This window comes from Caretta caretta, chromosome 3, assembly GCF_965140235.1.
Source record: "Caretta caretta isolate rCarCar2 chromosome 3, rCarCar1.hap1, whole genome shotgun sequence".
Classification (NCBI taxonomy): domain Eukaryota; kingdom Metazoa; phylum Chordata; order Testudines; family Cheloniidae; genus Caretta; species Caretta caretta.
In genome coordinates this window covers 141,215,887-141,229,653 of record NC_134208.1, presented here as the reverse complement: position 1 = coordinate 141,229,653, position 13,767 = coordinate 141,215,887, and the positions used below count along the sequence as shown (strand labels likewise).

The following is a 13,767-nucleotide window of genomic DNA, read 5'->3' as shown; positions in this document are numbered from 1 at the left end:
TATTTCAAGATATATTTCCTCGAGACTGTCAGCAGGTGAGTTGATTCAAAGACCTGCTTTTTCATCTGAAATGAGTTGAAAGATGTGTACCTACACTCCCATATTGATGATTAGTCACAAATTGTGCTGGATAAGATTATGAACTTGCTTTTAAAAATTCAGGCTACAATTATGAAGAGTTAGAGACATCCTGGCCAGATTCAGAACTGACCTTTTCTATGTCCAATTTGAGCTATCAGGAAGAAAATCTTGCCACTTTAAACATTTACTGTTATAGGATCAGGACCCAAATTTGTACTTGAACCTGTAAACACGTTTGCAAGTGAGCAATTTCACACATTTGAATAGTCCCATTGAATTTGATTGGGTTACATGTCTTCTGAAGTGTTCAAGAGTGAAAGGGAAATAAGAGTAATGTTTAAATTGGCAAGATGATTTTGTGCATGCTCATGTTGAGGAGATGCATTATGTAACCTGTGTGTGCAAATCCTTGTCTTGCAATGGCACATTAGTAGTTTTGTGAGAGTACGTTAGATGCACATTTAAGCAAATGCATTTTTAAAAACTGAGTCCAGACCTGCTAAGTTAGAGACTGATATTACAGTTGTATAGGGCAATCTCTCGCTTTTCTTGTTGAATATTTATTCTTAATATTTTCCCATATTTTTATATTTAAAAAAATTATTGAGAGTTTAATGCAACAGGAAGGAAAGATTTGAACGATGACTAGAATCCATAATAGTACTAAATTTACAGGTGATAGGACAGAGATTCAGTCCAGTAATTTAAAATGGGGAAGACATATGTTTAGAATTAGCAAAAAGATCAGCAAGGGAATTCATTGGATATGGTACTTAGCTAAAGGGGTTTTGCCTTTTTGTTACAAGCCTTCTGAGAACAAGAATTACTATTAAGTAATTTTCTTTTTAAAAAAGTCAGCTAAAATACTAGGACACAAAGGTGTATAAGGCCATAAGAATTGCCACATTGGATCAGACTCAGAGTTAGGCTTGGAAGTATTAAATTTTTATTGGTCAATGTTTCTCTCACCACACAAACAGATGAAAAAATATTTCCATGGATAATAATTGGAAATTACACGTAGGCAAAATAAAGAAATTGCTTACTAGGGTTTAACTTAAGGATATTTACTTTGTATATTTTGACATGATGTTGACTGTTTTAATGGTTATAAAGCTTTAACTTTTTGAATCTCAACATTCACTGTCATATATAATTATTGGTTTGTGGTGTTGTAGTTGTGTTGGTCCCAGGGTATCAGAAAGAGAAGGTAGGTGAGGTAATATCTTTTATTGGTCTAACTTCTGTTGATGGAAAGTACAAACTTTTGAGCTACACAGCATTCTTCATGTCTGGGGACACTCTGCTTCCTTCCCCACTCTGCTTCTTCATTACTGTCTACTGTTACCTTGGTTGCTTCTCTTCAGGGTGTTCCCCTCCTGTAGAATGGCAACATGGGGCTTTGTGCATACCTTTATAGACATTAGGCCTTAGTACAATCCTCTTCAGCAGGTGCATCTTGAGGCACAGTGGTCCTGCAGTCTGTGGTGCAGCATGGTTCCTAGGGTTGTCAGGTGTCCAGTTTTCGACCGGAAAGTTGGGTGGAAAAGGGGACCTGGCAATATCCGGTCACTGCGGCCTGTGGGTAAGGAGGGAGTGGAGTGACAACCTGTTGCCCAGCCCTGAAGAGGCAGTTCCTGAGGCAGCATGCATGCACTGGCTTGGGCGGCCCCTTTGAGGAGCACAGTTTGCGATCAAAGACAGTGTGTGGGGGCCCATGGTGAGTGGGGTAAGGAGCTCCCAGCAGGCATGGAATGTTCCCCAGGAGGGAATGAACACGAGCTGCCCTGGCAGCCAGCGCTTCCTCTGGCCGCCCTCTCAGGCAGCTCCGAGGTGGGAAGGGCTCGAGCGGGTGGGGAAGGGGTCTGCTGGGCAGGCAGTGCAAGGGGAGGCACTGTGCAGGATGGCCACATCCTATCTCACCAGCAGGGCTGCTGGCTGCTCCCATGTGGCCACAGCATTCTTCTGACCTGCACTCCCAGGCAGCATGCTGGAGTTAGGGTTTGTATGTCCTTTGGCTGCTCATGCTGGTGTTGCTCAGGGTTTAGAAAGGTGCTGGTGGGACCAGAATCTGCTTGTTAGGCCTCCGCTTAAAGCAAAGAGGCCAAATTCAGACCTGTAATAAGAAGAGGGCCTGAGACTGTTAACACATAGGGATGGATACTCTGTTAATGCCAGGCCTGAATTTATTTCTCTGTGATTCTTATGTTGCAGTTCAAGTGTGGACGGATGTACATTAAAGCAGCAGAGGGCTTGGCAGACTTCGTAATGAGGAGTCAGGGAAGCTGTGAGCAATGGGAAATAGGGGAGAGGAGTGAGCAGAGGGTGGGGACTTGGGGGCAGGGGCGGGGACTTGGAGGAAGAGAAGAGGTGGGGGCGGGGCGGATGTCTGATTTTCAGAAATTAGGAGGTTGGCAACCCTAGTGGCTCCTTGCACTGTCTTCCTCAGTGAGTAGTGCTTGTGAGACACCCACATAGAATGCACATAGAAAGCATTGCTCAAAAAAAGAAAGATTACTTTACAAAAACTGGAGTTCTTCAAAATGTGTCGTCCCTATTTGTATACCACCACCCACCCTCCTTCCCCTCAGCTTCAGATCCTTTCCTAAAGTGACTTGTTTTAGAGAAGGAACTGGAGAGGCGGTTTGTCTGTGTTGCCCCTTATGCCCTCGATCCAAAGCAAGAGGAGATGCAGGAGCAGACCCATGCACACTGCTAATGAAAAATCTTCCGTTCCCAGGCATACAGAGTGCATGTTTACCCACAGTGCTATACATACAGGGACCATACATCTCAAAGAACTCCAATTACTGTAAGGTAAATAGCCTTTCTTTATTGTTTTGAAGACTGTTTGACTGGCATGGCAATCTACAAAAGAGCTTGGAAAATTTACTAGTTTTCTACCAGTTGGAGGATTAATCTTCTAGCTAAAATAGAGCAAGAGGCTCAAGAAACCCTGGCAAGGCAAAGGTTTAAAGTAATGACCATCAGGAGTAAGAAGCCATTTGGCTCCTATCTTACTCTGGCTGGCCATAGGGGGTGGAATGTCCTGGCGAAGGAAGGTCCTACTCCTGTTTACGCTCCCCTGTTCATTTCAAAGATGTCTGGCATCTTGCAGATCCTGTATAGTCTTCTACCAGATAAACTGGGTGGGGGGCATTCTAGCTAGAGGTACGTACAAAAGATGAGGGTATGGGAACCCCATTAGTGAGGTCCAGGAACAGTGCCCCTGGTAAGAAGCCCAGCTGTCCTACTCACTTCCAGCTACTGGGAAATGTGCTGCGACTTCAACTAGAGTGCTGTTACTGGATTTTCCTGGGTGCCTCAGTCAACCTCTTAATTTTGATCTCTGTCCATGTCCTATTGGAAAGAAGATGATTTCTGCCTTTTCCTCCCTTTTCCGCTTCCTGGTTGTTGCAAGGGGGAGGAAGGTCTCTCACAAGGTTCTTGACAGTTTCTGCCCATAGGTTCTGAACAGCAGTAGTAAAACTGATCAGTCTTGTTAATTACACTGTGATAGCACTTTGTTAAGCTGGGAGGAACATTAGGTGAACTGGAATGGTCTGTAGCCTCAGGAAGACAACATTCCCTCAGTTTACATTCAGTTCTCATTTATCTTCACTCCCAGGCTAGAAACTTCTTAAGGAAGGCTTCAGTACTGCATAAATAGATGGCAATATATGCTCTTCACACTTAATAAGGAAAACTTCCCACTGGTGAATAGACAGTTGAATTTTTCAAGTCTTAATATAGATGTACTCAAAATGTCATTTAGTATTAGCAGTGGCTTCTTGGAAACATGCATTTTTATTTAAATATGGGCTGCCTTACTATATAAAAGAGAGAGGATAGGATCTAAACATTTATTGCCAAAATTTGGCTCTCCTTAAAGTAAATTTGTGTGTGTGCGTGCATCTATAATACTCCATTATATTAAACAGCATACACTTGATGCTAAGGGAAGATATACTTTTCATTTCTTTTAATCTCAGTTTTTTTACAGTTGCTTTAGATTACGTTGCAATTTCCATATGTTATGAAATCACAACAGGTAAATATTTACTAAAACCATTGTAAATTTAATAACTGTCATCTTAGGTAAAAAGTCACTTCTGATGCTTCTTATGTTGTGTTAGGTAACACTGCCCTCAGAGGGCCATGGTAAGTAAATTCAATTTAAAAACAAAAAGCAGTATTTTTGATGTCTTGCTTGACCTGGCATCTCTCATGATCTTGCTTCATTTTAATAACTTGTATATGAATATGCTTTAGCCTTGGTTTCTTTTAAACAGTTTTTGTTTGCCCCATTTTCCTAGTCTTTGCTGTAAAGGTACATTGTTATTTTTGTCCCTCCATTTGTTTATCTGGACACGAGAGAGATAGTAGTCTATTTTAAAACAGAAAACATGTACATTTCTCCTTTAAAAATAAAAAAAATAGTACAACTCGCTTTGTCCCGTTTCCCCACCCCTTCCCGGTACCCTGCCAAACAAATAAAAAATCCCAAACAATCCCTCACCCCACAATGTTCTTTCTTTTAAAACCATTTTGATAAATTGATAAGGAAATATCTGAGGCAGATTTTTGGTGTTCTCTGCTTACTGTTTTTTTTTGTTTTTTTTTTTTTTTAATTCTCACTTGTGTCTGTGTGGCAGCTGTTGCTCCTTTCTGGGAAGCAAGTTATTGAACTCAAAGGCTTCCTTCCGTTGCCTGTCAGCTCTGTGTCTTAAAAATGTTTTCCTGACATCTCCAGAAGCCCTTTTCATATTCAAAAGTATCAAACTCTGTTAAATAAAATAGGTTAAATTATCTGTTGCATAGATGACCAATTTGTCTTAATAATTACTGTGATTCGTCAGCAATAAAATTAGTTGGGTATTTTTGAATTAGTAATTCTCAAAAGGAGGGCTGAATTCTCATTTTCTTAAGATTACAAATGGATGTTAATAGTAAAAAGAACCATAAAGTGTTCGGTGAAGTCTGTGTTTGAAGACATAGTTAGAGACCCGAGGTAAATTTAAAGACATAACTGACTTTAAGAGATTCGTTTTATGTGCGCATGAGCAAACTGAAGACTCTTGTCTGGTTCCACAGAAATCTCCTCCCACCACAGCTCTTTAGCAAAGTATCAAAATTACAAGCATTACATCACTACAACAAACTCCTTATCAGAAAAAAAAAATCTGAAGGCAAGTCATGTTGCTATCTGCTTGGAAATGGCCGTATAAAGAAATGGCAGTATAAACCCCCTTTCATTGGTGTTGCACGTAATGCATTGGCAATAACAACCAAAGAATGTCAGGTGAAGAGCAATTCAGAACTTCATTCTCATGACCCTGTGGGTACGTGTATGTAGCAATTAAACATCTGTGGGCTGGCCTGGGTCAGCTCACAGGGCTTGGGCTGCGGGGCTGTAAAATTGCTGTGTAGACATTCGGGCTTAGGCTGCAGCCTGAACCTTTGGACCCCACAAGGGTGGAGGGTCCCACAGCCTGGGCTCCAGCCTAAGCCCAAATGTCTACACAGCTGTCTTCTATTCTAGTGTTGACGTACTCAGTATTACCATATTCCTTGTATAGCTACCTCAACATTTTTTTTCTTTTCTTTTTTTTTTTGCTTTGTCAAAGATCCAGACTTTTATTTTCATGTGAATCAGAATTTCGGTTGCCATATCAATTCCCAATTTTGGGGAACGCCCTGGGAAATATTGCTAGAGGAGCAAAGAAGTTGAAGCTGACTCCTGGGTTACAGAATTTTCCTTGTATGTGAAAGTGTCATTATTCTGTAATAGCATTAAATACTTTGACCAGAGTTAAAAAGATGCATGAATAACTTGGTTTACTTCAGTGCAATGAGTAAAATTATACAGCTCTTCCAAGTCTAGTAAGCAGATTCTAGGAGAACATGTTTTTTAATTTAGAAAGGCGTAAATTTAAGCTAAATAATAATTTAGTTTAAATTAACACAGCAGGAAGCTGGGTACAAACTGAATAATTCTCTATAGGAAAACTACTGCTATTTTAACTACCTCAAAGACTGTACTTCATTAAATTGTCAGGCCATCTTTTCTGCTGGTTGGTCCATGTGGACTTTTCTTTTCTCACAAAATCCTTTACTTTAATCTTAACACTTGAATATACAAACTTTTAAATGTAAGGCTTTTGCAGTTCTTTTATGTTTAAGGTACTTGGTAAACATATGTTCTATTCTGAAAATATAGTCTTACTATGACTTCAAATTTAGTATTAGCTGCTTCTTTAGAAATGTAATAGACTTTAAATGATGTTTACATATGCACATATTTTTATTGCTGAAAAACATAAAAATTTAAAGTTGAAATGTTGATAGGTCATTTGGAAGTCAGAGAGTTGTCCTCCATTACAAATATCCTGAGATATGTAATGTATGAGTATTTTTTTCTTATGGTGAGAATTTTTGGCTTCATGTGAACACTGATCACTTTTAAGAAACATAGACCAAAAGCTGTTTTTAATCTTAAAACAATTGGATTATGCAGAAGGGAGCATAATTATTTTTATAAGGGAGCATTTTATAAATTAAGCAGAGGAAAATGAGTGTATCTTGATAACTATTAAGCTATTTCAGCAATTAAGTGAAATGTTAACCAGTATGTTGTTGTTTTTATTCTTCAGATTTCTGAAGTGCAAGTGTGGGCATCCATCCATTTTTATGGGCATGGTATCTATATATTAAAAATTACAATATAAACAAAAAACTGCCCATAAGTATATTCACCTAAACCCACTCCATTTTCAATAGCCTTTATCCAGGCCAGTTTTGTTACAGCAATATTGATCATTTCAAGAGAAGGCATATTCTTCAATGTATCTGTGTGCAAAAATTATATTAACTTCTTTTTGTGAGGGAAACAACATCCTGAAAAAGCAAATTTGGGTGTGATTCGTATATAAGAACCAGGCAAAGTTAATGTATTTTAAAGAAAGACATCCGTGGTGCAAGAGACCTGAGAAGTGGTGCTGTATTGTATATTCCTTTTGGAATGACATGTTCTGCATCTGGCTATCATTGTGGGCTACTACTATATTGGGGCTGAAACGTAAGGCAAAACCATGCTGTTTAGCACTAGTGTATGTAAGTAACATGGGAATTGATCTAAGTGTATTCATTAAACTCTTTAAAGACCCAGATATAGAAGTGTTGCAGGAGGTTTTGTTCATAGTAGACAACACATCATTACTGGTTGATTACTACTTATTTGTGAATTATTTGGATGAAGACATTGTCTTTATTCCTGAAATATCATTGAATAAATCATCTAGATAAAACATTTCTCTAGAATTCATCATAAAAAGTTTTGAAACCAGTCACTTTTCTGATTTCAAAGTTTTTGATTCAGACCATTTTGATTTACTGGAGAAGATTGGTTTCCCATATTTTAATCTAGTAATGCATGAAAATAGCTTGCATTAATAATTTTTCAGAAGATAGAAGTTCATTCCACAACACCATCTGCTTGGCATATTAGTTTCACTATTTTCTTACCAATACTTTTGTGAAGGAGCATTTCAATAGTCAGTGAAGTTCTTGAAATTGCATTATGAACAAACTGATGTACTTACTTGTTGATTGTGTCCTTTAATATCACAACTGTATGTGTTAGATTTTGCTTACTTCTCTGGCTGTATCAAGTGCACATCTAATTGGTTAACAGAAAGATCTTGAAATTGATTTACATTCTTTGTGGAAAATTTTCGGCATGCATCAGTGGAAGAAGGTGGTAATATGATTTAGTGGTTGACGGCTTGTAGTTTACACTACTTCTAGTAAACAGTGCATCTGTCTAGTTAATTTTAAACTGCATTTGATTATCTTTTCCAAGCACGTGTTAAATTTAAAAGCAGTTTTTAACAGCTCTTTGACCTCAATAAGATTTTACACAGTATATGTATTTTCCTCTGTTCGTGTATGAAATTGGACAATTTTCTGAGCCTCTGTTTTATTCTTATTCTTAAATTGGATTTTGCATTGGGTCTTTGCATGGTAGATAAGTTCTGGAAAGCTAATTTGTAATCAACAATGCTCACAAGAGAGAAGGTCCATTTTTACCTCCTTGGCCCTGGATTTTACCATAATGTAATAAACAGTGCATGCTGTTTCTTTATTATTCATTTCACTTTGGAAACAGTATCTAGGATGTCAGTGTTTTTAAAATAATGTATGTGATCTAAGTGTAAGGTTTTGCTTTGCCCACAACTCTGTGTGTATTGTTGAATGAATCTCTGGAGACATAAGGTGCAGTTAATTATAAAAGTGTGACTTTTTTTCTTTTAAATGAAGAAAATTGTTCAAACAAATGCTGACACTGTTAATGTTGGGCACGGATACGGCGCTGTAACATCTCCTATCAAAGTCTTTCTTTTCTTTGATATTAATGTATATTTTTCTTATATAGGAGAATATATCAAAAATTGGCGGCCAAGATACTTCCTGTTGAAGACAGATGGGTCTTTCATAGGGTATAAGGAGAAGCCCCAAGATGTGGATCTACCATATCCCCTCAACAACTTTTCAGTGGCAAGTAAGTCTCTCTTCAGCATCTGTTATACCTACAGTATTTAAATCACTATAAACCTGTTTAATTCTTTGCACATAATTATATATATTACTAATATTAAATATATTTACTGTATTAAAATATTTTAGATCCCATGGTAGTGTGCTTATATAAAGAGGGAGGGACAGACATTATCACTCAATATAAAATGTTAGCTCTTAGCATATTGATAAATACCTACTACATTACACTTTATATGTGTAATTTAAAAATTCACTGTCAAACCTAAGTTTGATGCTGTGAGTCAAGGTTGTTCTACTGTGGTTGAAGTCAAACTCTAAACAACACCTTGGAAATACCACTAAAGTTTTACCAAATATTAGGTTTTGAAGCTTTTCCAATGAAAGTTTCTTCATTATCTGTAACCTTAACTAACAACAACAAATTAGACAGGCGACTGTAATAAGATGTACATTTGTGGGAAAAGGTTACCTATACGAAGACACTCCCACTCTTTTCCTTTCCCCAGTAATACCTATAAAATCACTTGAAAACTCGAAGTAATTAGAAAATTATCCGGACTGTCAAATGGCACAAAATCAAGCTAAAGGATTAGTCTCTTGGATAATCAGGTAATCAGCTCTCCACATGGGGTAATCAGTAGTTCCAAGCAATCAAACAATTTACATGTATTAGCAAGTCTGTGAAGTATGCATCCAGTGGATAAAATGGAGCCATCTTGATTTCCAGGTTTTTATAGAGCTTGTTTAAAAGGTAACCTTTCAGATTCAGTTCATCCCCAGAAGGTGGGGACAGTAGAAAGGTGCTTCCAAATGAAGACATATGGCCTATGGTGTTTGCCACAAAAATGAAAGTACTTGAGGGACTAAACTGAATAAAGATATTGTGTGGACAAAGGCTGGGATTTTCAAAGGAGCCTCAGGGAGTTAGACACTCAAGTCCTGTTGCAAGTTAGCTTGAAAAATAATATGATAACTAAGCCTTGTCATTTGTAGATCTATAAGAATTAGAGTTTGGACAGAATTTTCAAAGGAGCATACAGGAGTTAGGCACCCAAATCTTCTTAGGCTTTTTTGAAAATCTCATTCATATTCTACACCCTTTGTGAAGGAGTGTTCTGCCCTGTTAAGAGACAACCAGGAACTCTCAACCAAAACAGCCTGAGTATATTTAAGGAGGCTGTCTGCTCAGCCCTAAGGCTTGGCCTGTTTGAACAGAAACAGGAAGCTGAACAGTAGAGAGGGGACTAAAAGCCATCCAGGTTGCAAGGGGTGATGAACTCTCTCCAGTTCCAGAAGAGTAGCCTGACCAGGCTCAGAGGCCTCGTTTTTGGACTTAATTAAGTTTGGGATCTCTGAACCAGGGTACTGAGTTTAGGGCCCTTGAACTATTTTTCCAAGTACTCCTTCTATGCTGGTTTATTGAAGGAGACGTATTTATTTTTATTTGTTTGTTTTGGCTCCTCATTGCATCAATCTGTGAATGTGAACTTACTGACACCCAAAGACAAGGCACACCTGTAGTACCGCACTTGGTCGCAACAGGGCATTTTGAGACTGGTATGATATGATGCAATACACAGCCTATGCGTTAACTCATACTAGTGCAAGGAATTTATATAGATTGCAATACATCGTATAGTATCTGTAGTTCAGGTAGGGGAGCAGTGAAGGGAGATCCTGTGGCCAAGTTTCAGAAAGAATGGCTATGGGGACAGTAGAAGAGTTAGAGAGTAGCATTTAATTGTTACATTAAAGAGAGGGTTAAGAAGTTATATATTGCAGAAAAAATGCCTCTTGATATTTGATTTGAAAAGTGTGTAGGGAGGTTACTTCATGTGGGAGCAATCTGTAAAAGAAACTTCCTACTACTCTGGAGAGATAAGGATAGTAAATAGAAAGAAGCCTACTATCAAAGGAACATGGAGAATACAGTAGAAGTTCTGTTTGGTAATTGTAGTTGCAGTAGTTCATTTGAGGACCTTGGAACTAGGGTAAAAGACTTCGTACTGGATTCTGGCATACACAAGTAACCACTGAAGAATTCTAAGAACATGGGTGAGGAAAATAAGGTGTTACCTTTTGGACACACTTAGGTTTAGTGTCTTGGATTTCCATTAACATCTAAAGGGTAGAAATTGCAGTATTGTGCATGAGAAGAAAGAAGATGACATATTGATATCTTGGCGATGTGACATGATGGTGGACAAGCCATGAAGGAAGTCCTGGTATTGTAAAAACTGTTTTGTGCCTCTCATCAAATGTCAGGGCAGCAATTTATGCTGCTTCTGTAAGGAGGTAGTAGGGCTATCAGAATCATTGTATTCAATGCAAGGGTCTCCTTGGTCTCCCTTGCCAGAGCTGGAACGGAGATAGACAGGAGAAGCCATGCTGGTTCTCTAGTGGAGAAGCTGCCAGCACCTCCTCACTGTATTCATGAAAGGATCTAGCTTTCAGACAGAATAAAAGCCTGAACAAATTCTGGCCAACCTGCAAGCAAAGCAGACTTCCTTACAGTCTACACAGCATTTCTCCACTTCCCCTTAGTTGTGAAGGGAAGGCAGCCAGAACCACCAGAAGACATTATGGACAGTGGTAAGTGGCCTCATGGTCCACTTTCTTTATCATTTACTAATGTTCCTCTCCTCCACGCCTTCATGCCTCACACGTTCTCCATGCTCTTCCAAATACAGATTTTCCCTTGCAGCAAACTTTTCAGGGGTTTATTGCAGATTTTTTTTTGGTCAGAGACTTGTTCCCTTTGGGATGTGCCTCAACCCTCAGTGACTGCTGCCTTCTGTCTGCAGCTTCAAAAGTGCTAGAGCTCTGGCACTTCCATTCCTGGGTTATCTTGTGACTGGGCCTTCTAGACCCTTACTCTCAAGAGACTCCTCTGGAACATCTAGCAAGAGGTGGTTGTTTTGAGCCAAAGGGACTCCCATCTCTCCCTGGCTGAAGAGACTGAGTATGGCAGAGAGGCTGTTTCTCACCTGCTTCAAAGTGGTGCAGTATAGCTGGATCCTTGCCCAAAGAAGTTTGGCCTTTACTCTATTATTTTCCTTGTGAAGGAGTGCTTGGGGGAACAGGTCTGGGCTTGATTTAAAATACCTAGATAGATATTTAAGGAAGTCAAAAATTCATTATGGAGACGCTCAAGTTAACTTTAGCAGCCATCAACAAAGGGGACTTCCTATACTCCACAGACCTGAGAGAAGCCTATGTTCATATGAAATACCTATTCGGTCAGCTCCCAGGCAAGTCTTACTTTACATAGGGGCACCAGTATTTTCAGTACTGCTTCTTACCATTTAGTTTGGTAACTGGATCCAGTGTGTATAGACATACTTGTAGCTGCTCTGAGACAGGAGTGTGTGCCTGTTTTTAAATGATGTCATCAGAGTCCTGTGCAGAGGAAAGGCAGAAAAGGACATTTGGAGGACAGTACAATTTGTGGATTACTGTGGATTCATCAATTTCAGTTGTTTCCTCTGTGTGCTATTTTGAGTTCCACTAGGAAGAGGAAGTTTTTATTTCATCCAGACACTGGGCGCTTCCTAGGTGCAGCACCACTGATTCCCCCCCGCCCCCCTTGAGTTCATCAGGTATAACTCTGGGATCTGAATGTCATTTTATTGGCCCTAATTTTGTTCCCATTTAAACATGTCAGAAAAATTTCACTATTTCTTGTCTGTCAAAGTAGTTCTCAGCTAACATATCCTCAGAGATGTATTAAATCTCAAATTTTCACCTTCCTCTGTGACAAAATTGTCATCAGGACTAAAACCAGTCTTTGCATCCAAAGTAAATTCAGTATTTCATTTTGCACAGGAAATGATCATGCCCTCCTTTTGCCCCAAAACATCAGGTTTGAAAGGGAGACTTCAGTATATTCTTAGTGACACACAGGCTTTATTGATTTCATATTGAGCATTCCAAGCCCTTTAGAAAAAATCAAAGGTTCTTTTTTGTCTTGTGCCATTCAGTATCAAAAGAAAAGAAGATGTTTAAGTTCTTCATATTAGGATGGATTCATCTGGCCATATCAGAATCTTAAAGAGTAAGGTCCTTAGCTCCATCATTTAATCTCAACGCCCATTTCCTTAGAGCTGTGGTGACTTGTAGACCAAGTGTTCTTATGATCTGTAAGAGGAAATGTATGAAATTGCAACATAGCCCTTGTCGGCCACCTTCACCAAACTCTCTAAAAATTGGACATCCTATCTTCCACAGCTGCTGCCTTCAGATGAAGGGTGCTCTAGACCAGGGATCTCAAACTCGAATCACCACGAGGGCCACATGAGGATTAATACATTGGCCCATGGGCCGCATCACTGACACCCCCCCGCCCCCACTCCGCCCCTTCCATAAGGCCCCGCCCCATCCCACCTCTTCCCACCCCTTCCCTGCACCTATTCCAACCCCTTCTCCAAATACCCGCCCCTGCTCCGCCTCTTCTCCACCTCCTCCCCTGAGCGTGCAGCTCCCCGCTCCCTCCTGGAAAGCGCTAAGCTCCACCAAACAGCTCTTTGGCGGCTGGAAGCGCCTGGAGGGAGGGGGAGTGAAGGTGAGGGGTGCTTGGCGGCCCGCAGGAAATAACTCCGGGGGTGGGGGGCGCAGGGAGCTTGGCGGGCCACAGGAAATAACCCCGTGGGCCGCGTGTTTGAGGCCTCTGCTCTAGACAGTGGTTCCTTGGTGAGGAGAAATTCATAGCTAACAAATAGTTTGGTACTGGTTGTTTCTGCATTCCAATTTCTCAAGTTCAGCCTTCTTAATACTTGCATTAAAATAATCTAAACATAGGAATGACCATACTAGATCAGACCAGTGGTCCAACTAGCCCAGTATCCTGTCTTCTTACAGTGGCCAATGCCAGATGCTTCAGAGTGAATGAACAGAACAGGGCAATCATCAAGTGATCCATCCCCTGTTCTCCAGTCCCAGCATCTGGCAGTCATAGGTCTGGAGACACTCAGACCGTCTTGGCTAATAGCCACTGGTGGACCTATTCGCCATGAACTTATCTAATGCTTTTTTGAACCGACTTATACTTTTGGCCTTCACAAAATCCTCTGGCAACCAGTTCCACTGGTTGACTGTGGGTTGTGTGAAGAAGTACTTCCTCATGTTTGA

The 13,767-nt window shown here is 39.9% G+C and overlaps 1 protein-coding gene across 11 annotated transcripts in view; it reads left to right on the top strand.

Annotated features, from left to right (window-relative positions):
• AKT3 (AKT serine/threonine kinase 3) overlaps positions 1-13,767 on the top strand; it is a 265,359-nt gene that overhangs the window by 118,944 nt on the left and 132,648 nt on the right. For all 11 annotated transcript variants that reach the window (XM_048843724.2, XM_048843729.2, XM_048843725.2 and 8 more), the window contains one exon: positions 8,516-8,641. In XM_048843724.2, coding sequence (XP_048699681.1) covers positions 8,516-8,641 — 126 coding nt within the window. The remainder of the gene's footprint in view (positions 1-8,515; positions 8,642-13,767) is intronic.